Here is a 26,228-nt window from a genome sequence, read left to right on the forward strand (position 1 = left end):
TTTACTTACACTTTTCATCTAGCAAACTTAAGAATTACCTTTCATATATTTAATCACCAATATAGTGACAAAGTTGAAATCCTAAACTTAATGTTTGTGTATTTAACATTATTACAGCAAAGACAGTAAAGATCATATGTCCTTTAACAACAATAACAAACAAGCTACTGAAGAATAAGTACTATAAAAATGGTCTAATTGACGTTATTATTACATGTTTTGTTTAAGAAGCTTTTCCTGAATGCATGTCTCAACGGAATAATTAATATATAACCAATATTGCAAGCTCGAATACAACCCATACACGTATGCATGCATGCTTGCTCCTTGCACTATAGTGCAGCTACGTGGCACACGCCTCAAAACATTACGATGCTCGTACTTATCACTTGCGAGAACCGGATGATTTAAAAGTCGAAATGCATGCGTTTACACAAATCCCAGATCTAGGTGATGATACGCCCGCGATACATGGTGATATTTAAGAACAGGAACGTGATACGATATTTGCTAAACTTTTAGCCTATGTCTGCTAACAATTGTAGCTTGCCAAGGTAGCGTTTCGTATACGCCCTGTTTCGCATTAAATGTCGTCGTAGTGCTACATGTAGAATGTATGTCGCAGATAATGCTCAAAATACGTTGTAATCGAGCCGAATCAGCCCTCTAATAAAGACAAACATACCATTTTTGCAAGGAATCAAAGCCACATCACACTTCCTGCTCTCTGGGACTTACGTAACGTAACCAGTTACGTATTTTACGTATTTTACGTAACGTAATGACGTAGGACGCCACAAACCTCGTTTCCTGATTGGCTGAAAGAATGAACACAGGAGTTGAAAGTTGAAACGTCGTGTACAGTCGGAGCTGTCAACACAGAACAGGGAGAAGCTGCAATGGTTTCTGTTTTCATGCACAAATCTCTTCGTCTGGACATCGAACTAACTAACCCAAACAATACCGTAAGTTTATTTTGAAAAAAATAAAAATAAAAAAATAAAATCAGTACTTCGCTCGCACGAAGATTAAAATATATTTGATTCGACTGAGGAACTTTTCAAAGGAAGGAAGAAGAAGCGGAAATTTGCTGCTGCACCTTGAAGACTCCATGCGCCCCACCGTGCAATTATTCGCACTGATAACAATGCACCATGTTCTGTCACGGTGCACGGACCAAACTTTGTTAATCTAGACAGAACCCGGAAGTCGCTGAAACAATAAATGAACTGTGCACAAGGAACTTAAAAGAGAGGAAAGATTGCTTGTACAAATAGTTGTTTGTCAGAAAATAGATGCCTTTGTGTGATCATTTGATTGTTACAGCTTCTGAAACTCAGTACTTTTAACTATAGTTAATCAGACCAATATTGTCTGGATAATTTGCTAATTTCCCAGGAAAGCAAATTAAAAAAATCCTAAAACCAATATCCTTAGTTTAATTCCAAAAAAATAATGACTGACAGTTTAGCAAATCCTATTGTGTCTTGGTGACGTAATACTAAAATTTTTGTGGTGCACTTCTCTCTCAAAAGTCCCCTCCCTCCAACCAGCCACGACAGCATCTTGATTGCATTTAAACCATGTTTCATAAATCCCCTCGACCCTTCCTTCCCAAGCACTCCTAGAGAGCTCTTCTTGTAAGGAGAAATCTGTCAGATTGTAAACCACACATAAATTATGTTTGGGAGATTTTACTGCAAGAGTGCAAATGAAAACGTTTTGTAAACGTCTGCTCCAAAGGCTGGTTTCTAAGAGGAAGAGATATACAAGTGTAAACCTTTAAACATTCCTCCTAATAAGAGTTGTTTTTTTTTTGTTTTTTTTTGTTTGCTTCACAGTGACCTAGTTAATGGTCAGATCAACACTTTCCGACTGCAGTACAGTACATGCATGCCTGAAGCTGTAAAACCAAGGCTTGATGTAGCCTTGGTTTGACTATGGTATGTGCAGTCTCTTCCTACTTGAAAGGGAGATAACAAATCAGGCCAAACTCTGATTTTAACACCCATAGTTCAATTCCTAGAGTAACTTTTTTCAAACTTTTATGTGCTTGGGAATTTCAATCGTTGGGAAATAAATCGTTAGAAGTACAACGGCAGCAATGGTTGTACGACAAATTTTTAATCCAGATCCATTCCTCATCCTAAGGGAAAGCGCATCTTGTTGTACAGTATGTCATGCTTGATTCAAGATTCAATTCAAGATCACTTTATTGATCCCCGCAGGGAAATTATTTTGTCCAAGAGTCACGAGATAAGGAAACAAACATATTTGAACAAGACACAGACATAATAATAAAATAAAATAAGAATGATGTAGAAGTAAAATTTACAAAAAATGCCAATGACCAATTTACATGAAATATACAGTAAATAAAAGATTTACCTGAAGTGAATGTCTTGACCCACTTGACCACTACTACCTTTGTAGTTAGAATATGTATTGGTAGTAATGGGTCAATTATTGTAGTTTTTAAAGATTTGTTTTTGTTATTTATTTGTTATTTGCTAAGGCACGTATCAGTCATGATATGGTGACACATCATTTATTCTGCCTCTGACTCGGTGCGAACCAGATCAGACTTTAGATGCATGCTTTACCTTTTTTGTCCTTAGCTTACAACATATTTGCTAACGTCGTTTCTATGTACGAAGTGGTTTAAAGTGACCGCTAGGTGGACAGAATAACCACTGAAAGGCTGTGGCCCCTCCTGCTGTTGTTTAGCGCATCACTGCTTTAATCTCTGACTGCTCATAATAACAGTGGGCCTGCTAAAGAGTTTACCTTTTCATCTTGGAATAATTGCATTGGAGAAAGCGCAAGGGGAAAGTCCAGTGAAAGGACAGTGAGAGGCCTAATTGTCGGGGCCCATTAAGGAGAAAATGAACAACCTTGGATTTTTATACTCTATATAAACTCCTCATTTGAAAATGTATGATTAGAGACTCTTTGTGAGTCATTTGCCTAGAACTTCCTCTTCACAGAATTGCATCTTGTAGTTTGCATGTGAGACTGTGCCGACGGAATGACAATGAAAAGGTTGAGGAAAAAAAATTACAGCAGGAGTAAGAGAAGATTAGATAAAAGCTACATGTCAAAGCTTTATTGGAGCTTTGGTTGATGTTTTATGCGTTCCAGTGATTGCGTCTTCTGCTCAAGTAACTTAACACATGCAAAGAGTAAGACTTCAGGATTGACTTTGATGGTTTTGCTCTCCATTCCTGACAGACAGTTGTGTTTATTTAACTGAAGTGTCCTTCTGTCATTACCACTGGGTCATCGTCCCTGCGCAACAGATGTTACAGTAACTAATGAGTAGCTGGGCTCGTTTATGAGGTTAAAGTTGATGCCTTCAGTTCCCTCATCTTGCTTGGCCCCTTCGTCCAGGCACACCCCCTCTTGAAGCGCAAAGGGTCAACTTTAATTCATTGCACGGTTCCCTTGTTGCATGCGGTGGTGAGGGTACACGTGAATTTTTTATTTCTTTGTCAGATCTCTAGTTAATGCCTCATTTTGAACAATCTTGACCACCTGCTCTGTCAGTGTATATGTCAGGGGACATAGAAAAAAACAAAAATGTGCTGTCACAGCATAACTTATAGCACCGTATCCAAAGGCGCTCATTTTCCTTTTTTTTTTTTTCTTTCAAAGATGGCCAGCTTGGCTAACTGCCAATTTGGCTGTCCTTTTCCCTCCATCTCCTTACACTTTGCCCTGTATTTAGCTGGGGAAGCTGTCCGATTTACCTCTCACTTCACGTGGTACCAGTAATCACTCGTTCTGGCCTGGATATCCGTAATCAAGTAAAAGTTTCTCGAGCATTTTGAGAAGAAGAACGGCGTACGGCCGCTCAACCAAACTGACTTTTCACGACGGCTTATCCTGTAATCCTCAAATCAACTTCATTCAGAACAAATCTGTTGAATGTAGGCTGTCTCTGAATCTGGATTAAACTTTAAGCATAGCAGTGAGCCAGTCATTAAATTTATTAGCCTGAGCGTGAGGTGGCCTTACCAGACATTTTTCTAAGAACACTCATCCAACACAGAGGCTCTTGCAAATAATGATTTGGTATCACAACATAAAGTAAGTCTAAGTGAATGTGTCCCAGATATTTTGTCTGTCTGTTGTGGTTTGGCATGGCTGTGGATGAATAAGCCAACAACTATCTAAAATGTAAGTTGAGGGAGAGCCTGCACAGCACCAAAATTGGGGGATGTATTTGTACAGTGTAAAATGTATCCTAATAGCTATTACGGAGTTTTGTTTAGTTTAAAACAGATCAATAAAGTTTAATCCATTCTCAACTGTCTCTGGACTTAAGTCTGTGTGAGGTCCCCCTTAAAGAAATCCACATACTGCATATATCTGAATGAATGAACACGCTCCTATGAACAGCTGGGCCTTTTCGGTAATATTCCTCTGTTTATCTTTAACAGCACATAATTACCTTGCTGGAGGCTGGAAACCCACACTCACACACAAAAACCTGCCAAAACCTGTTAATCTCCGTGTGGTCCCACTGACTCACAGGGACCCCCGTTGAAAGGACACACGGGAACTTTTATTACCAAATCCAAGCAGTGAAACAATGAAGCACATTGATGCATCTTGGAAGATTAACACAATGGATTGATTGGAGGGCCGTCTTTGAAGGAGGTCTTAGGTCCAGCAAATGATCCCCAACACAATGGTGGAGACATCCTGCTGGAAAAAACAAAACAAAAAGCAACTTCCTAATGGCATTCTGTAAAGAGTCTCTGAATTACTATCTTTGATTTTCTGCAGGTCTGAAGGCCACGTGAGAGACATGAGCGGTACAGTTCGCCAGATTACTATAAACGCTGATCCAGGAATCCCCTACTTCCTGCGAGTGGACTGGGCCGTAGACCTCGGTGCTGGGTTCACGTTAGCTCTCACTGACGGCAGCTCAGCGTGGATCGGAGAAGGTAGAGATTTCAAATATGTCCAATTATTCACACGGGCCACGATTTGTCCTAAATTTTATTTTTATGTACATTACTAAGAGGTTTGACCGTTGACTAAACTGAATTGTCACCAGGTGTACCATTCATCGTTGTCCCAAGTGTGTAAGCACCTGGCTGACCCTCATCTCATAATGTTATAACTTTTGGTCTTTCAACCAACGGGACAGCACTGACCTTGTTTCGTCGTCCCTCTGCACTCCTGTGCTGCAGCTTGCAGGTGTATAAAGTAGATTAAGTTCCACAAGGCTCGTCTTTGTACATGCAAGTCCGTGCTGACTGTGTGTGTGCGTGTTTGTGTGTGTGTGTGTGTGTGTGTGTGTGTCCAAGGTTACATATGTACGTGACTATGTATTCTCTGGAAGGACACCTGGAACACAACTGCTCCCTAGTTTTCTATTGCTGTCCATCTGCAGAGTTGACAGGTAGAGATGGGCTTGTGACAGCTCTGTGCAGGCTCCTGGGTCGTCGGTGCTACTGTGTTTGATGTGTTAATTGGGACCTTCAAGCCCGTTTGAGCAGCTGTGCAACAGCTGATGACATTCCCTTTGGTTTCTCCGCATGCTTCCTCTCAGATCTGCTTTCACATGCATTCATCTGTTACTACATAATTAATGTTTGTGGTTTTGTTCTGCAGCATTCTGCTATCATCTCGTTGCCCCCCTGTTCAGGTTCCCTCAGCTGCACAGCCTTGAAATCATCCAAACACGAGAAAAATGCCTTTAGAAAGAAAATCAGACGTTTGATCAGCGCCTTCTTGTTTTGTCAGTTTCAGAGGATGAGGTGACAAGGGACGCCAGCGATATGGGAGTCCCAAGGGAGAGACATGTCGAGGATCTTCTTCAAGTTCTAACAAAAGGTGAAGAAGGAAGAGGAGGAAAAGGAGTGAGAGGAGCTGATAAGGCGGTGTATTCCTTCAATCTCACTCCAGATCACAGTCGCCTCTCGTATCAGAGGAGCTGCAGCGGCATTTCGGTAAGAAGAACCTAGAGTAGATTTTGAGTAAGCAACAAACAGTAGCTGGATGGCAGGGTTCAAACAGAGAAGTGACCTCCCCTTCATAATGCTGGGTTGCCTCATAAATGATTTCATAATAAGAAATTAAAAAACGAAACATCTTCCACTGTTCGGGGTTAGGGTTAGGGAATCGTCATAAAATGAATGTCAGCGCCATAAGTGTTTTCCCCACGTAACAACCGTGAACACGGTTTTTGAAGTTCGGTGTCAAGATATGTGCAGAACAGTGTTATCTAAAAAGTGTTCATTCCACTCGAGCTGTTTCTCAAACCTTCTTAAACTTATGCCCCCTTTGCATTTCTCTGCAAGTTTAAATGTGGGGTGTTTTTAGTCCGATTGTCCATAAAGAGGAAAAACAGCAGCTGCTGTGCTGTGTTTCCTTGTAGGTGGCACAAAGCTCAAAATGGAAGCAGTTCTAACTCACCTTGCCTCTAGATGTAGCACAGTCATCCCTTTTTTCACAAATGTATTTGAGCAGAGGGCATGGAGCCAGTTGCATAATCTCAGGTAGGAAAACTGTTCACAAGCACCAATTGTTTGACAGAAACAATCAGCCTCAACATTTTGAATCTGGTCTAGAATCACAGACTTCTTCCATCGGGTCCTTGGGGATGGACCATTGTGACCATCAAGGCTGACTAAAACTTGTGACTACCATTTTTACAGAAAAACAAAGCTTGTGTTTCCAAATCTATACAAGAAAAAGAGAAACCACAATGTCTGTATGGGTGTGAAAAATAAAGTCGTCCTGGAGGAAATGTTCCAAATGAGGGACCTTAAAAGATATTTGAAAGCACTGAACTGGCCCTTGTTCCCAGAAGCTCAGAAATACTGTAGCAAAGTGGGTAATTGACATTTTGCAGTATTAAAGGTATATAGCACCAGGCTGGTCTGGAGCTATAGCTCTGAAGCTGCTGGCTGCTGATGAGTAATATTTGCATGAACCACTTTGGAATGACTAGGATCGGTGGCACAGTCTTTATATGTTCAGGGAAACGTCATATAGTACGTACAGTACATAATGTCAGTGCTTTTCCAAATGTTGAAACGATGAGTTTTTAGAAAGTTTCCATTAGTGATGCATGTAAGGTTATCAGTGCTTCATCTTTGAATTCTCCCTGGGGATAAATGCATCTTAGGACATACAACAAAATGGAAAGGAAGTCTGATTATTTTTAGAGGGGGCTGTTTAAAAGATAAGGTTTATAGCAGAATTAGAAAGGGCTGCCTGCCCTCAGGCTACTAAGGAAAAAGCAGGAGATAGGAATCATTCAGTCCGTTATCAGGTTCCAGTAACAACTGTATGAGGTAGTGGTCTAATGGCCGCCGCTCGTAAACGAGGAAAAGGTTTGTTGAATTGCTTCAGCAAATGCTGAAACAGTTCAAGACACGTGCGTTGTAAACTGCACCAGGGCCCACAGTGAGTGACACGTTTGATGAAGGACAGGTCATGGCGCTTTCAGTAGATTTTGGTGTAATTCTTTTTAAACCGTGAAAGGGTGCTGTTGCCTCCAGGGAAGGGGTCACTTGGGGTCCTGGGATGCTGCATTTGGAGAGGAGACCATAGGAAGGAGGCCTGGAGGTTAGGAACACTGTAGACACCGTAAAATCCTGATTTACGGACGGGGGCCATCCTCATCCAACAATGTTAAACGACAGTTGATTGGACCTCCTTTCTTTTTTTTTTCGCCAGTTCCCCCTGGCTTTCCTTCGTCAAGTGTGCCTACGTCCATGTCCAGACGCGCGCAGAAGGTTATAGAAAAAGCCGACTACTACTCAAGCCATGTCGATCATTATCACATGCAATTTTTTTTCTCCAAATGCATGTCAGCAAATAAGACACAATTCACCGGTCTTGACATGATATAAGTAAAAATATCAGATTTGTGTAGGTGGGAAGGTTTTTTTTTTTTTTTTTTCCCCCATGAGCAAAACTTGCCAGAAGGAATATCTGGACCACACAAAGTGATTGACAGTGGCCCTGTGTTTGCTTTCACAAAATGTAATCCATGCTTCATTGTTGGAGAAACTAATCATCTCAGTGCACAGGATGTGTGTGGTAGACAAAAAAATCTCAAAATGCACGGGGACTATTTGAGTTAAGTGCAAACCACCACTTTTGCCTAACACCTGTTTCTTTTTCTTTTCTCGTTTCTTTTTTCCTTGCGGTCCTTCGTTAGGTTTTTTTTTTTCGGGGGCGGGGGGTTGATGGGGAGGGGCGGCATGTCAGTGTGGAGCATATTTTCCTAGCCACATAATTTGAGGGTGCAGAAATGACCAAAAATTAGGTGAGGCTTCCTTTGGGAATCGAGGAAAAGAGACAAAACAGGTGGTGAACTTAACCTGACATTTATATTTTATGAATATGACTCCAGAAGTTGTAATGATGAATGTAATTTGGGTGTTTGTTGCTAAACTACAACTAAGCAGGTGTTTTGCATGGGTTAGTCACATATTATCTCCTCCTTAATGTGCTTTTAAAGACCTTTTCTGTCAGTGGTAGAAAGAAAAGTAGCCTCATTTACCAGAAGAGACACAAACCTCAACCATATATCGTGAGTTGATTGAATAGTTGTTCTCCCGTTGATAGGGTGGCTCACCAAGTTGTATTGCTTTCCTCATTGCTTCTCCTTTTCTTTAATAAGTGTTACCTAGTTTCCTTAAAGACGTTGATCCATGTATTCAGTATCATTGAAATGATTATTCAATTCATGAAGTAGCTGACTGAATGTTCTGTTTGGAAATATTTGGACCTGGTATTTGTGTAGATAATGATAAAACCTAGACAGATCAGGCTTAACATTATGACCACCTTCCTAATATGGTGTGGGTCTGGAGGGGGGGCCTGGCCTGATCTACTGTAGGTGGGTGTGTACGTGTCTTAAGTAACATCCATACGAATGCCAGCTCCAAAAGTTTCACAGCAGAACATTGTGTCGTCACAAGATGGTCAGTGTTATTTGCGTCACCCATCAGTGGTTTTAATGTTGTGGCTGATGGGTGTAAAAGCAGCTGGGAAGCGGCTAGGCAATGTGGCTATGGAGAGTAAGTAGGACACCTTATTGTCATTAATTCCCTTCAGCTCCAAACACCCAGCGCTAATCACATGATTTACAGACACTGCAGTTTCTAAATAATGTTGACAAACTCAGGCTGCGAATGTACAAACACGCTCACAAGCACTTATTGTGTAATGTCACACTTCAGAATTTGGGATGATTTAACTAGAATAAGAGAGAGCAGACTACCGCAGTGAAATTTGTGGCTGGCGTCAAGCTGCGCAGCTGGAATCCCCGAGTGCACTATAACACAAGCTCTATGTGACAAAACGTAAAACACGGAAACAATCAGTGTCACATTCAACCGACTCAAACCCTGCGGCTTCAATCATCACCACTGTCAAGGCTCATAATTCATTCGGTCCCTTGCATTGCAGCTGGTCCGAGGGGGAAAAAAGGACTAAACCAAAATTGACAGTTTTTTGAAAATGACAGGAAGCCTCTGGATAACCGATCAGTCATTTAACGTGAACATTATGCGTTTCACGTTGCTACACTGTTGCATTTAACAGCGGCCGTGTTTGGATGCACCAGAAGAGACATATTCACTTAAGTCATTGTTGGTAATTTAATGTTTTGATTCTTTGAAGTGGCCCGAATGCTTTTATTGTGGTTTGAGAATAGAAAGGTTAAATTAAATTGAAATAAGTAATCATCCCAACACCAAAAGCAAAAAGGAGGAGAAATTGTCTCCTTGTTTAGCTTTTGCAGCTGTTTTGAAGTTTTTTTGTTGTTGCTCTGTGTCTGGGAAATTTGAGCAGAAGTCTGGAAGCCAGATTTGTCTACTAACCACATTTAAGGATCTGATCCTCCGACGCATCTCCACCTCAAAGTAACAGTGTTGTAGTTTGTCTAGAGCCCTTTTGCATGGGATTAGTATTACCAGACTACCGCGATTTAGACATTAGCCCCCACACCCGCTCGCCCGTGTCTTGGGTCTTGAGTGGTGTATTTACATGGGATAAGCACAGTCTGTCAGATTTATGAACATGTTATAAATTAATAAACTTTTAACAGCTGAGCCCGTTGGAATACGGCCAAGTGTTCCTTGATGCTTCCAACCTTGTGTGTCATCCATCTCATCATCCATCAAAGCATTCGCTCCTTCACTCTTTCAGTGGATGTTTCCTCTTGTGTATGTATGTGTAGCAACATAAGCTGTCTGAAGTGCAGTCCAAGCTTTTTTTTTTAATTTAGAATTTGCAGTGCAGTCTCTGTAATTCTTGAGAGGGTAAAAAAAACAAACACGGTAAATCAGATTCAGATATTCGCTTCTGTATCACGAACAGCTTCTGCACTGATTCCAGATTGCTTGAGGTCCACAGGTGATTCTATTCCTGTGTGAATTTTTGCTTTTGTTTTCATTATTAACATGAGTGAACGTCAATATATCTAGACACGCATCTGCGCCAACATTATGACAGGAAGAAGTAAATAACCATTGACCATCTTGTGACAATTCAGAGTAACGCTGGGAGACTTTTGGGCCTGGCATTCGAGCGGATGTGACTTAGACATGTACCACCCGCCTAGATCAGACCAGGCACCCCCACTCCGTAGCAGTGACACTCCTTGATGGCAGCCACCGTCCCCAGCAGGATGCAGCCTGACACAGACTCAAAAAATAAAATAAATAACCACATGAAAAACAGCAAGAGGTGTTGACCTGGGCTCCGAATTCCCCAGATCCCAAACTGCTCAAGTGTCTGTGGGACATGCCTGATCCACAGGCATGCCCCCCCGCCCGCCAACCCAAAGGCCCCCCCACTAACAACATCCTGTTACCAGACACCACAGGACACCTTCAGGGGGTCCACTTCCATTCTCTGATGAGTCACAACTGTCTTGGAGGCACAAGGGAGACCTACACAGCATTAGGACATAACATGGTCATAATGTTATGGCTGATGTATTTCTGCCGGGCTTCTGAACAGATCCATAGAATAAAGCTGAGCGTCTCCCTCCTAATTCTGCCCCTTGAGGTAGTTGTATGCTGTAGCCTGCTCGCTGGCTGTGTGAAAGTTTATCTTATCGGGGAAGTTGCTCCTCACTTCCGGCTCTATATCGGGCCTCACGCCTCTGCAAGAGGATAAAGGAACTGATGGCTGGTCTGCGTCGATGCCCACACTTCCCATGCCGAGCGCCCGTGCTCACCCTTGAACACAGTCATCTTTGTCATCATGCACACAGCATTCATCCACTCATTTCCCATGGTTAGTTTGAGACTAAAAATAAAAAAAAGTTTAGTCACTGTCTCTATTTTCATTATGTTTTAAATATAAGGACATGAGAGCATTGCCATGGCCTTTTATTTCAGCGCAAGAATTTTCGTTTAGTCAGTAGATTTCCTAAATAAATTATTGCTTTGTTTTGTCAGTTTCACATTATTGATGACTGGTTCTCGGTTTAAATGGCTTATTATCCTTTGTTCTCCAGGACTACATGGTGGTTTAGGTCTCCGGCTGTGTGTTGGGTGGTGTGATAGGGGAGGCTTTGTGTCCTCCGTGCCCACGATGTGTTATGGTATCACTTTCACTGAGACTGTGTTCCTCTGGCTTTGTCCTTCACACCTACGTCAACGTTTTGACCTTATGGTCTGGCTAGCTGTCTGGAGACACACAAACAAACAGTGAGACCACACACACTAGACCTCGCTGTATTGTTCCACAAATGTATTTACATGTTTTGCTACACGTGTGCAGAGATGCAGTTGAATTTTCAGGGACTGCAAGGACATGGACTCAACCACAAAAGGATTTTAGTTTTCTTGTCATTGTTAATGTGAACTTAACGCTAGCATTGGGTTTTTTGACATTGACAAATGTGTTCAAAGCCACGTAGCTCGTGCTGTGAGGGGCTGAAACAGATGCAGTTCTTTTATAGTTTGATTCGAGTATCGCAGCAAAAAAAATGTGGCAGTGGGTTGTGCATCGCCGATAAACAGTCTGACCTCCCACACCTTGGCAGAGTTTGGCAACTGTGTCCAAGCTGACCTTTAACTTTATCTTTGTGTCCCAGGGGAGAATCCGAAACCAGAGAAAATAAAGAATGCTTCAAAAACAAAATAAATTAAAAAAACATTTATTCATCTATCCTTCATCCGGGTAGTAAAGATAAACTTTTGATGGGGTGAAAGTCACGTGTTTAATGCAATAGGTCGTCTCAGAAAACCTCAAAGTAAAGACAGCGAAACCTCAGATATTTAAAAAAGGAACAGAATAAATAAACAGCAGCAGAGTTAATCCAGTAAATAAAGGTTGTGCTTACACGTCTGTATCTGGTGTCTTAAAGTGGTAACGCCATGTTAAAATGTTCTCCAGCAAGATTTACGGCCTTAAATAGTGCCAGTGAGTAAAAAAAGTGATGTTTGACATAGACATTTGTACGTTGGGTGTCAGACTTTACAACATTCTTGAAAGTGTGCACATATTGGTTACTCAGCATGTCAGAGTTTAAAGCCTTCATATTATCCGTCCTTCACCGGCTGATTTATTGCAAAAGGACTTTTCTGTGGACAGAGAAGAGCGGAGATTCAGGTGCAGATGGTAAGAAGTGAAGGATGGGTTCGAGGCGAAGTTTACACAAAGATCAAAGCTTTCACATGAATCACTCCTCTCAAATTGTGCAGATCTGCATGTGTGCGCTTAACCCTACGTTGTAAGTTGATATATCTTGGAAGTAGACACACTGTTAAATTCAACAAATATTGATGAAGACAAAGAAAAGCCATTCTTACCAGGCCTTTACTTGCATTGTTCTTGTGGTTTCGTGTTATAGTGGTGAACCAGCTTGCACAATCACTGAGCTATGTCACCTTGTTGATTACAAAAAAACCTCAATGTCGCCGAAATCCCCTCTACGAGAGCAGCCTGCGTTACATCGACCCGATGTAGCACCAGATTTTTATGACTTTTTGGGAACCTTGTCCTTCTAAGATCCCGGGTGGTCTCAGCTGCTGTCCTGATCCCATTAAGCTGGCTTTTGTTAAATCACTGATGATTTCCTTGTTCTGATCCGCCTGGGTGCTGGTAGCACAGCTGAGCAATAGTGAAAGAGATTAGATGTTCTACAAAACATGCAAATTGAGTTTTACAGAATTATCTCTTCATTCAAAAAAGATTTTCTACATATAAAGATATGCTTACAGTAACGCATACCGCCCATTGAGAAATGCTAAATCGATAGTCTTTTTGCAGCAAAAACACATGAATGCGTTAGTTATGTTTACTATGTTCTTAGCACATGAACATTAAAGTCCTAAGTCCAGCTGAGGTTGATGGGACATTTCCATCAACTTTTGCAGATACCTTGCCGTCAATGCTGATGGTTGTGCCAAATAAAAAGCCAAATGACGTAGGATGTTAGCGGCTAGCTCAATTAAAGCAAAGGCATTTGGCTTAATGGGCTTAGTATTACTGTTAGTTTTATAGATAGCTAAATTAGTTTTTTGAGATGAAAAGTGAGAAAGGAGGGGGGGGAGTTGAAGCAGAGCAAAGACTAAATTTGAAATTGAAATGAAAGGTACCGAGCAACGAAGGTGCAGAGGATGCCGACCTGTGGGAGCAATGCCACCGTCTGCTCAGTAAAGCATGTTCAGCTTCACCAGCAGAGGGGAAAACAGCTGTGTGACCTGCCAGGACAGCATCAGCCCAGGACAAAAATGACAAGTATTTCATGAGAGCTTTTGAAGGTGGTGACTTTATGGCGGTGGGTCTGCGACCTCGACGCAGCCCAGTGAAGATTTAGCACCGCATCACCTTCTGGTTTTTCACTGCATCATGGGCTGTGTGTGTGTGTGCGTGTGGGAATGGAGGAGTTTCCAAGGCAACAAGCAAAGATAGGGCAGCTATCAGACACACACCAGGTTGAACAACGTTCCCCTGCCTTTTGTATCTATAATCTGTATTTAATTATAGCCGAATGCTGTAAATTAAGTACAGTTTCTCCCATTTGCAATTAGAGGTCTACAGCGGAATTCAGAAAATGTTGCACATTAGTTAAAAGTTAGGAAATTCTGCATTTTTCCTGTAGACAGCTGCAGTGCCTCAGCCCTGCTCTGCGACTTGGTGCCAAGATGCAAACCAAATGAGGAATGTTTTATTGCATCTGAAGCCTGTCTGTGATTCCAAAGAGCCACCGACAAGAATCAACAGAGAGGAAACTTTGTTCTCACTTGCATACTTTACTGCTGACTGCCGATTTCTCCCAGACAGAAGAAGACACATCATCATCTTTAAAAAGTCTCACACTTCAAAGCAACTTTGAAGCAATATATGTTGCACCTCTGTATTGCAAAACCTGCTTGGATGATAGTAAGGTGTGAATGCTGAGTCACTTTTCATAGTAAACTGATTTTGAATCAGATTAGACTACTGGATTAAATCTAATAATGTATGAATCCCTTCTGTATTCAGTTATATGATGGCAGATAAAAGACAGGTAAGTTCCTCTGACTGAAAGTTCTGGGTCTTATATCTGTCCGGTTGCAGTTGGGCCTTCTCAGATGGAGGCATGAAGAGTTTATGCTTACCGTAAGCAATGAAATATCAACGCCAAGTCATCCAACATGCAAGGAAAACTTTATTTCCTGCCCATTTCAAAACTTAGAGGTTTATACTAATTTGATCTTGCGTTCTCATTTGACTTGTCTTAATACTACTCCTCTTATCCTTTCTGCTTCAGTTGCACTTGGGCTCGGTGGAGCTCCAGCCATCTCCATACCCTCTAGAGCTGATCCGGGAGATGATAGGCCAGTCCCTAAAGTGCAGCACGGACCGGGAGGTGGAAAACTCCCAGTTGTTGGAGGTGAACCGTAGACTGAAACAGGATCACCAGCGAATACTCAAAGAGTAAGGATGATTTGATAATAATGCTCAGCCGTGGTTTATATTTGTTGATTGTCTCGATGGCATGCAAGCTCCCTTTGTCTGTCCACAACAATCAGCCAGTGTGACATCATCTGTGGTCTCCCATTTGAGAGTTTGGTTGGTTCCATGTAGTGCGGTAAACTGTGTGCATGGTTCTCAGGAACCAACTTCAAATGATTTAGTTGCATGATGTGTTTTGTTTTCTGTTTGTTTTCGCGGATTCCTGGCACTTCATTTCTTTATTGTGTGTGTTATTGTTTATCTGTTTGTTGGGTGGAAGAATAGGCAGACAAACAAGAGTCCTTTAAAACCATTTATCCGTCTGTGAACGTGTACGCATGTGCACACGCCTTTTCTTTCCAGGCTGCAGCAGCAGGTTCGGGATAAGGAAACGTTTGAGAAGGAACTGTACTCACGATTTGTCATGGTGCTTAATGAGAAGAAAGCCAAGATCAGAGGCCTGCAGGACACTGTCCGCCAGCTCCAACAGACCCAGACTGATGACCAGCAGACAGATGAGGACGGGGCTCAAAGGTTCTGCTGATTTCTGTGATTGTCTGGCCACCATTATTTAAATGCGTTAATCTGCATGCTTTATATACACAAAAAAAAATGCTAGCTACAAGGTGTAACACTGTGTCAAATAGTTGAACATTATTTGCCAGAGCAAACAGAATCCAGAAAGATTCTTCATCCTGCCATCAGTTTGTTTTAAACCTAAGATGCTGGAGTGATTACGAAGCAGCTCAAGTAGCAGGTCAAACATCAAGTTCTCACTTTTCTGAGGCTATAACCATCTAATTGGTAGCTGATGAGTAGCTAGGACTAGTTAAAAGTAGTTGAGTGGTGACATTTTGATCATTTGAAATTACATACATTAGGCTTCATCCATCACAGCAGCATTGGGTGTAACTGAGCCATTAATATTTTATGAGAAGCACTTGCAGCAATGGGGTGACACGTCATTTAGATTTTTATCAAATGTCGAATAAATCAACATATTCTGGTTCTTGCTTTAGCTGTGTGTGAGTTTGCTACACCTCTGGGCTGTGCAGAACACAGAGGGAGGTTAACTTAAGTCTATTCGAGCCTGGGTTATGTGGTGTCTTACACCATTACAGACTACAGATGGAAGATTTTACTCATTTGTCTGGCTGTGCTACTGTCCCCTGTGGTCAATATTAAACACTGGAGGACGATAGTTTTGCCAGCACAGTAAAATGAGATGCTGAATTTTCTGAAGGATTTTCTCTCGTGAAGTTTTTCTTTTTTTTTCTTTCCATCACACACTGATATTTGATATTTGTTTCAGTGACAATGATGCAACTGAGAGAGACGATGGCAGTCTCGACAGAAGGGAGGAGACAGATGAGAGTATCCGTCCATCTCAGGAGTCAACAATCCTCATCACAGGTGACTGTGTGCGTGTGTGTGTACACCAATAAGGCATAACATTATGACCACCTTCCGAATGTTGTGTAGGTCTCCCTTGTGCCTCCAAAACAGTAGTGGCCCATCAGAGAATGGACATGGGCCTTCTGATGGTGTCTTGTTAGTGGGGGCCTTTGGGTCATATTGGTTCAGGGGAAGGGCCTCTGATCAGGCACTTCCATTGCATCCCACAGATACTTAATCCGTTTAGGATCTAGTGAATTTGGAGGTCAGGTCAACATCTTGTGCTGTTTTGTCTAGCTGCATCCTGCTGGGAGTGTGTGCTACCATCAAGGAGTGTCACTGCTATGGGGTGGGGGTGCTTGGTCTGGTCTGGTCTGGTCTGGTCTGGTCTGGTCTGGGTGAGTGGTACATGTCTAAGTAACATCCACATGAATGCCAGGTCCAAAAGTTTCCCAGCAGAACATTGAATTGTCACAATGCCATTGACTTCTCCTGCCAGTGGTCATAATGTTGTGGTTGATCGGTGTATGTTTGTGTTAGTGTGTACTCCAATGAGGCTATAACCAGGCATTGCAAACAAATACTTATATATGATGCATCAGGACATGGAGCGTGCCTTGGTGGAGCAGGGTACAAGCCTTGAACATGGCAGATTTTCTTCCATTCCCTGTAGTCTTTGTGAAGTCATAGGTCACAACGTGATTCAGAAATGACGCAGACTCTTAAGTGAAACTCTTAAGTTGTAGCTTTCCTCTGACCGGTTTTACTGTCCAATAAACTTGACAGTTGAATGTAATTGAATATGTAAACAGGGGGGCTCGAACATAGACTTAAAAGCACCACATACAAGCAGAGAGTATACCCTCAGGACGCTGGCTTCTGGGAAACACTAAACCAGCCAGCGAGGTCTGCTGTGATTGCTTCAACACGGCCGGCTGTGAGGTGGTCCTCTCCTTCCTGCGTCATGCAGAGCTGGCGTGAAGTCACATCTGCTGAGTCATACCCCCTGTACTACAGCTCTGCGATCTGCTGGGATAACCCGCTAATCGCTGTCTCTGTCAATGGCCACGCTTGTGTTCAGGGCCAAACTCAAGGCGCCTCAAGAGAATAATACAGTTGCAAAACACATTGATGTTGTAGTGAGTTCAGCAGATTTTGGCGTTGGTTTTCTGACTTTTCACACACTCAAACACACACTCACACACACACACACCCTCTATCTTCAGTAAAGATGGATAGAGCCTCTAGGTTACCCTGTATCGGCTTTGGCTCACACATTTAGTCGTCTGCAGCCAATTCCTTCCAGAATTTTAAGCTTGTCACTTATATTTGTCTTCACGCCTCAATGAATTTGTCCCTGTAATCTGTAGATATTCAGAGCTTTTTAAACATCATGGGCGTGCTTCCAAAACTGCTGCAGTATTTACACTAATTCAGCTGTCCAACAAATCAGTCTCTGGGCGTTTCTCTGTTGGTGGAAACAAGCCATATAGTCCAGTCACGGGCTGCTAACATGCTAATGGAGGCCAAATGCATTGTTGCTCGCTCTTGTTTATATTGCGAAACTCAAGTTTTGTAACCCCAGCAACCGTTTCATTCATAGCCGTCTTTGTAATGATCTGAGGGCATGAAACAAACAGCGTTCACCACAGTCCATTGAGTTTACAGATTCAGTAAACATACATGTAATTAAACAGCACACTCACATCGCTGTGCTAAATGTGTGTCCCCACCCATTTGGCTATGGCCGTGCTGGACCCAGATCAGACATACGGTGCCGCACAATAGCAGACTTACTTCTTTATTTTAGAAATCTAACTAACATAGTGGATTACACAGTTCCCCTCTGACATGCTTGGCCCCTGTTGACCTTTGTGCCTCAGGCTGTGTTTTCATGTTGAGTAGAGCTGGAGGCTCTTTGACCTGTTCCCTCAGGTTTGGCTTCTGATAGCGACAACATAGGAAGCATCACTCACAATGGGGTCACTAAAAGATAAAAGAGATAGAGATAGAAGGGGAATGAAAAGAGAGGGGAAAGGCAGTGTCACTTAAGGGAAGAGAGAGTGTCACTGAGAGGGAAGGGAGCCAAAGATGATCTCTGACACTGACTCTAGACATGCCTTGTTCATTTCACAGTGAATACAGTATCTACAGCAGCATTAACTTCATACGCCTTGTGTCGTAATCAGTTTATCTGAAGCATTTCTTTGTTCTAACTCAAACACTCAATCTGTCGATCTTTGAATTCAAATAGGCTAGCAGCAGTGTTAAAGGGCAAACAGGTGTGTTTGCCTTTCCGCATATAAACGATTGTACCCGAGAGTGCCCGGGCTTGCGTGGAATGCCAGATCTCTCATGCCGATAATGGTCACAGGACTCGAGGAATGGAGTTGTTTGGGGTCAACTGAGGTTATCTGAGATAATGTGTCCTGAAACTGCCACAAATGTGCCACAAATGACACTGATGGAAAATCGGCGTAAGCGATGAAGGTGAAGAACTTCTGCAATGAAACCACCTGAGAAATGTAAACAATTTGCGACAAGACAAGACACTGATACCCAGGCAGTTACAGTTTAATGAATTGATAATGCGGGTTATATTAATGACTCTTCGTGTCTGTGTGAATTGTTTTCGTATGCAGGTCGTAACCTGGTGTGGCAGGGCATTCCAATGGACCGAACATTTTCCGATGATGAAGACGAACAACCGAGGCCGAAGCGTGCGTTACTTCACGCCCCAACTCCAGAGTCTTCTGAAGATCAATAAAAATGCAGGTTGGTCAGATAACGAATGCAAATAATGTATGCATAGTTATATGTGTTCTAGCGGTCGCTTGACCTGACATTACTCATTTATTTAGTCCATGAAGCCATTTTGTGGAGCCTGTCTTCAAACACAGTACGAGTACAAAGACAAAACGTATCATTGCAGGATTTTCGACGGGTAAATGTTAGAGAAATCAAGATATAGATTGCAGATTTTCAAGCATCCCATTTTTCTTCCAGTTAAACAAATAAACTATTCCATGCAACCCTGGAGTTTAGCGATGCAAGAAAATCATACAAAGCTTTTTGACCCTTTGAAACATTTTTTTTTTCTCTTTTCCTTCAAATTTCATTCACGGCTCTATCCCTTTTCTGCAATCAGACTGAGTTCTGAGAAACCACTGCAGTAACAGATGTGGGGCGCTCCACTGAACGCTCACCTCCTCCCGCCCTAACCGAGTCCCCCATTAAAAGAGGACTGAATCATCATTTTGTCGTCATCACTGGTGTTTATGAAAAAGCCACAGTGTGTGCACTTTCTCAGCATCCAACAGGGTCCGCTGAGCCCTGCATATTTCTGGATAATTGTCAACTGTTAATTATAAATAATATTTAGCTTTTTTAGCTGTTTGGATAGCCCTCCTCATCCCGACCAGCACTGCCCCACAGATGAAAGAGATGAACAGGATGGATTGAATACAAATTATACATATCTCAGGCTTAACAAACACAGACAAAACTTGTAGAAAATGTTCAAATACAACTTGTGTGATTTTCAGACACGTGTCTTGAACATCCGGCGCACATACACAATGATGCGGCCTCTTTAAATATTCAACAGCTGTGTTTTTTTCTCCTTCTGAAACAGAATGAGCAGATGTTCTCAGACTGCTGCCTTTTAGGGCTACAAACGTGCTCAAACCGTTGGTGCAAAAAAAAGGGAAAAAAAGCAACTTTTATCACATTTAATTTCATCCCTTGTCAAAAGAGCAAAAATAAATATTTTTAAAACAAAAGCAAGTTTAGCGTTTCAGGATTAGTGCTGATGTGAGTTTCATTCAAACCTTATGCTTCATTTATCATTTTGTTAAAGCTAATTTAACAACCTCATAACATCCTCCCGCAGCTTACATTTGGGTGTTGGCTGGCAGATAAATTACACTGAAAATGACTGCAGTCTCTTCTCTGTGACTTGGTTCAGCTGTAAGCAATATGAAAGCAATAACTTTTGATACTCATACTCATACTCTTCTTTTCTCTCATTTTCATCCTCAACCCTCAATTCCCTCTGATTCCCTTGCTTTGCTTTTATTCTTTTGCTCTAAGCTAATATCAAGCGCTTCATGTCAATCACTCTTGTTTTGTATATTTAAATGTTTATTTAAATGTTTTCTGGAAACTTGTAATTTTTTCCCCTTTCTCTCTAATTCCTATTGCTTTCTGCCTTTGCCTTCCTTTGTCCCTGTCTCCTCTCCACCCTTGTGTTCAATAAACCAGGACTGAACATGATTAAAGCCCTTGTTGATGAACAGGTCTTATTGATCTCTATCTTGCTATGTGGCAATCTGACTTTTGGCCGGTTTAGCCTAACAGCGATACTCATAAGAAAAACAGTGACAACCTGGCAACAGTGTCCCCAGATCTGATGCCAGACTTTGTCCCCGATTGTGAAAGCGAAATTTCAGAAAGCTGGAGCATGTTACTGCCATCTGGTTCACTTTAACTGTAACAATTACCTGCCACAGCTCTCAAGAGACTTGCAGCCTCTTGTCTTATAAGTCATAAATCAACACACAAGCAATTGACGACACTTTTTCCCAAACTCGCCTGACTGTGTTCTCCATCCTGGTCTGCCGTAAAGACTTTGCACGAGTGGTCATGTGATAGCGGGGACATACGCCCTACAGTGCTTCCTCAGGAACTGATGGCGTTGCTGCTAATGACTCGGAGAACATGGTAGAGAGTCACGAGTATGGAAGCAATTTCTCAAGAGTTTGGCTTTGCCCTGAGCTTGAAATTGGTTGCCAAGCGTCTCAGCCTGGGTTCTGTGCGAGACTGAAGAAAGAGTAACAACTACTGAGGGACAACGTGCTACACCCAGAAAACAGGGTGTCACCAACAAGGAACCGAAGCTGCTTTGGTGCAGCTTTTTCATCATGCCTTGCTGATGTTATCCTCCCTCTTTTCTTTATGAAAATAAACCGTGCACGCTCTCTTTCATTTCCAAGTTCTAAACTAGCATTTTACAAAAGCTAATTTGCCCTGCCGTTTTTTTTTCTTCTCATTTTTTTCTTATTTTCATCTGTCCTCCTGATTCTGTAGATGTTCTGTGGTCCAGAATACCTGAGGGGTGTTTTCCAGAGGGTTAATAAGGTTATGTTGTCTCTCACTGTCTTCCCTTACTTCTGCTGCCAGCTTTAGGTCCTGAGGTCATCGCAGTGTGTCTTCACACTGACAGTAATGAACCTACGGAGACCTGTCCAGGGTCTTTATTTGACCATTCTACCTTTGACTTCTGGACCTTCTTGCCGTCTTTTATCATTTTGATGATATCTTTATGTCTGCTGAAGACCACGGGTGGCCGCCAGGATAATCCCACAACACGTTCTCGCTGGTTTAGTAATCCCCACAGGAATGTCACACTCTCTCCTCCATACATTGCGTCAATAAAATAAAGACGTGCCTGAGCGTAAATTATAGAAGAGTGAAACCTGCTGTGAAACATTAAGTAAAATGGGTTGGATATGAGTACACTGAATATTTCTGTTGTTTCATTCATAACTCGTATTTAATTTCGAATATTGTGGCCATATCTGATTTGTTTATTGTGTTTTTGAATTAGTGAATCAGATTTTACATTTTAAAATAAATATTTAAATTCACATTGTGAATTATTCCCTATAATTTTTTTAACTTTGGTTGGTTTTCAATTAACTGTAGTTAGTTATTTATTCACCCAAGCTTCATACAGTTACTGGAGCTATTTCTTTATTTATATATATGTATTTTTCTATCACTTGTGTTTTTTTCACTTATCCTGCCGCTGTAACACTTCGGAGAAGATAAAGTTTTATCTTATTGTGACAACTCAAGACATCTTACACTTAAACTTGCAGGCATGACTTGATTAAACATTTGATGCTGCAAGATTTTTTGGCCTTTTGTGCATTTTCTGAGTCGTCATTGGGGTCAGTCTCATACTGTGTCTTACATATGGACTAATTAAGCAAATTAAATGGACTGTGGCACATAATTTTGTCCTGTGAAGTTTTATCCTCAAAACATGTCTTCGTGAAACCAACAAATTTGTATGTTAAAGAGGTAAAGTGCCAATTGAGCAGTGTCAGCTCGTGTTGTGTTTCTCACTATATTCAGTTAGATTTCGAGAAATCGTTGATGATAAACTTCTAATCCTTTATCTCCTTTTGAGGCCTGACAAACTTTTATTGAGCTGGTAATGTCCAAGTCAACATGTAGGTTTTTGTGCATCATTTTCAAAAGAAAATTCTTCCTGGATCAATATCCTGCACATGTGCTTATGCACCTGAAATGTATCATTTCTTTCTTTCTTTTTTTTTTTTTGGTGAGAGCTACAAGGGCTGCTCCAGCCTTAAATTAAAGAACTTGCTTATCATCGTCATTCACTTACTGAGCGCACCTGTAGAATTCCCACCATCCAGGGAGGTGACAGGAGGCTTCCTGCTTTCCTGCCAGGAGTGCTGCAGTGAGACAGAGTGGTCTTTGTCCGCTGTCAGTCTGTGCTGCGCTCTCGCTGCTCACCGCCATGCGCTGTAATGTCTGAAACAACTCAGCCTTGCATAAGCGGTGAAGATGACATCTTATTTGCACAGTTCATCATCAAATACTCTGAAATGAGTAATGCTGACAGCAGTGGTGATTTTGGCTTGGAAATTCTGGTGGGGCCATGCAGGAAAATCTTATAATGCAATCCAAAAATATCATAATCAACACCCTCACAAAAAATACAAAGTAGTAAGTGGGAGAGGGGACCACAGCACCTGACAACAAACAGCCAACCACAAAATTGTACCTGACGACAAAATTGCGGCTGAATAATGCCATCACACAAACAATAGCACCACCAAACTGAAGTGTTCAAGATCTCACTAGATCAAATACTCAAGATTGAAACTGTAACGAGACAACAATGAAATACACAATGCACCGTTCAAAGCATTAACAGGGCACACCCTATACACAGCAACCAATACACAAAGGCACCACACATGATGAACCACAGCCATTTCAGCTCCACAGACAGGTAAACAGCTCCATGAGGTTGTGTCTCTCACAAACACCAACACACGTATCGCCAGCTACACACAAATCAAATTCCATTATAATTCAACAATATGTAAACTACATTATCAACTCCATTTAGATTAAAAATAAATTACTTACCAAGGGCCTTTTTGATGAGCTCCCTTTTAACCAAGTTTTCTGCTTAAACCACTCCTGGTTAAATGACTTCCATTTTGTCTTTTCCCTCTTGAGAAACGATTAAATCCTCCGGATGATGTGGTCTCAAACCTTTTATTTCCAACTTCTTCTAAATTGGCAAAAGTCCTAAATTGCACACTAGCCAGTAGTCAGCTCCATCCATCTTGCAATGAATGACTGAAACGAGAATTAGCTACCGGTATGTTATGATACCCCAGGGCCCCAGGACAGGGCCATCTGGTCATCTCAGTTGTACCCCACCAGACGGAAATAGCAACAACATTTTTGAAAACTTATAAAAGCTTGTAATCCTCGTATGCACAGCAGCATCCTCTGGTGCAAAGATACACTGGCAGTTATACTGTTGATTATTGCACTGTAACCCCCCGGTTTTATGAATTAAATACAGTAAATATAAATACAGTAAATACAGTGAATTAAACACAGCATTGGTTCATATCAGTGATGTAATATGCATTATTTTTGGCTTTTGTGCCTTTATTGAATAGATAGAGATAGAGAAAGAGAAGGGGCAAGAGTGAGGAGATAGTATGCATGGAAGGATACAACTGCAGTCAAACCTGCACATCTGCAGTGAGGACTGTAGCCTCAGTTCAGGGGGTTCCCATGCCACCGGGTGAGTTATAGGAGAGTCCCACAAATGTTTTATATCAGTTTCCTAGCTCAGAAATGATGGGAAGCATCCTAGATACTGTATGTGTGACACTGAAGTGCTAGTCTGTGCAAATACCCAATACCCACACATACAGTATGCTAGCACTGTGCTTCTCATACAGCAGCTATCCAGATGCTGATGCCACTGATTATGTGGAACAACTATCCTTTGTTGGTGCCCTCAGAGACATCACGACTTACATCCGGTATTACCGTACCTTAGGTGTATTATCAAACACCTTTGCCTGTTTAAATGGATCTCTATTCCATGTTTAATGCTGAGTTGTCTCGCAGTCACTTAGTCTTTTCTGTGATGGTCTAGTATTGCCAGTGGCGAAGAGTATCTGCTTTGTTTCAACACGGTCATTAAAGAGGGCCTTTTGATCATTGCACATAATGAGTGGTTTCTCAGTGAGATGCGGGTGTGAACAGATTGGTCTCATTATTTGAATTAAACCGAATGCTCGGCAGGTCTGGAGGATGGTTGTTGCACATTAAGTGTGTGATAATGATGACCTGCTGCAGAGTGTGCTCTGGGGAAACTTTCTCCTTTCCTCCTTTCCTCTTTTCCTATATACAGTATATACTGTATTTCTTCACTGTATTTACAAAGGTAAATGTTGAGCACATTTCATGACTCTAAGAATGAGAAGCTTGTGGTCTGTGACACATTTGTGCTTGTCAAGATGAACTGAAATGTTTGCAAATGTTTTGGCTCATGACGCTGTCATTTTTTTTTTTTTTTTTTGCGTTCATGTCCCATTTCTACACGTACAGTAACTGCTCAGCAATTCTCAGTCTCGTGTGTTCGCCACCCAAGCATTTTAATGGACGGACCAAAAAAAGGTTTTTACTGCAGTTTTACCAAAACATCCTTTAAAATGGTAATTGGAACCAAAGAAACCAAAATGACTTTCTACAGTTGACTTGATTTTCTCTCATTGCTGGGAATACATTATGTTATTATCTTGACTTCCTCTTGGTCAGAGACCAAAGGATTGCCGAGCTGTCCGCATTGCCTGCTCTCGTGTAGGCCTAATTGCTGCCTGGCTTAATAACTGACTGTCTCACACACCCATTCCTTCTGCGGTTGAAGAACACTGAGAAGCAAGACTCTCCTGGGAATTTTAGTTTAGTGAGTCAATGAGTGTTCTCATAGTCTGCTTAAATGTCATAGATCACGCCGTTTTAAATACCTTGGTGGTAAGTTGTCAACCGTGACACCCAAACCTAATTTGAATTATTGTAATCCAGAGTCCCCGAAGGTCACGCATCGGCTGATTACAGCAGAAGTGATAAGCTTAAAGAATAAAATAGTTTCCACAACGCTGCAATATATGAACTGCAACTGGCAGAGATCTGTGATGTGGGAATTGTCTGTGTTTGGTTATCGGCCTCCACCCCTCTCCTCACTCACTCTAGCTGGCTGCGTTCCATTCACATCCAAGCAGAATTAAGTGGTTTGCTATAAGGTGGTAGATGCAATGATTCATAAAGTTCCAGTCTAGTGGGCTTGTCAAACAATTTCCATTTCCTCCCTGTTGAATCCACAGATGAACATTTGAATGGATCTTTGCAGAAAATGTCTTAATTTTCTATTTTAAGACTAGAAATAAGTCATTCAGCCTACTTTTACCCATTACTTGTGATCATGTTGATATTATATTTTGCACGTTCGTACCTGTGGACATTGAATTAACTCAGTCAGACAGACACATCAATGCTACTAGATCCTCTATTTAGTGGAAGGAGGGGGAATTCTTAGTATTTGTGTATCCTTTTTAGGGTGACTGACAGCTGGTCAGCTGTCCCAACATCACTGGCGCTCGACTGACACCTGGTACTCAGTACAGTTGTGCCACTTGTCCAGGCATCCTCACAATGGCAATGGCAGCTTTCTTTTCTTTTCTTTTTTTTTTTCCCTTTCAATTATTTTTATGGTGTTCGGAAGTCATAGGAGCGAGTGGGTGTGTTTGCCTGGTTACTGTGTTCCCTCCATC

General features: G+C 41.7%; 1 protein-coding gene across 2 annotated transcripts; it reads left to right on the forward strand.

The window, feature by feature from the left end:
* Nucleotides 1–845: 845 nt before the first annotated feature.
* Nucleotides 846–22,241, forward strand: LOC125011697 (DNA repair protein XRCC4-like). Of its 2 annotated transcripts, none has more exons than XM_047590951.1 (8): nt 846–965; nt 4,792–4,952; nt 5,758–5,963; nt 14,747–14,913; nt 15,295–15,465; nt 16,244–16,344; nt 18,969–19,101; nt 21,508–22,241. In XM_047590951.1, exons 2-7 carry the CDS (start codon nt 4,814–4,816, stop codon nt 19,091–19,093), a joined length of 909 nt encoding a protein of 302 aa, XP_047446907.1. In that variant the 5' UTR covers nt 846–965; nt 4,792–4,813; the 3' UTR covers nt 19,094–19,101; nt 21,508–22,241. The 2 variants fall into 2 exon arrangements, with proteins under 2 accessions (XP_047446907.1, XP_047446908.1); XM_047590952.1 differs by lacking the exon at nt 21,508–22,241 and adding an exon at nt 19,475–19,581.
* The last annotated feature ends 3,987 nt before the right edge of the window (nt 22,242–26,228 follow it).

This window comes from Mugil cephalus, chromosome 8 (genome assembly GCF_022458985.1).
Source record: "Mugil cephalus isolate CIBA_MC_2020 chromosome 8, CIBA_Mcephalus_1.1, whole genome shotgun sequence".
In the NCBI taxonomy this organism is placed as follows: Eukaryota; Metazoa; Chordata; class Actinopteri; order Mugiliformes; family Mugilidae; genus Mugil; species Mugil cephalus.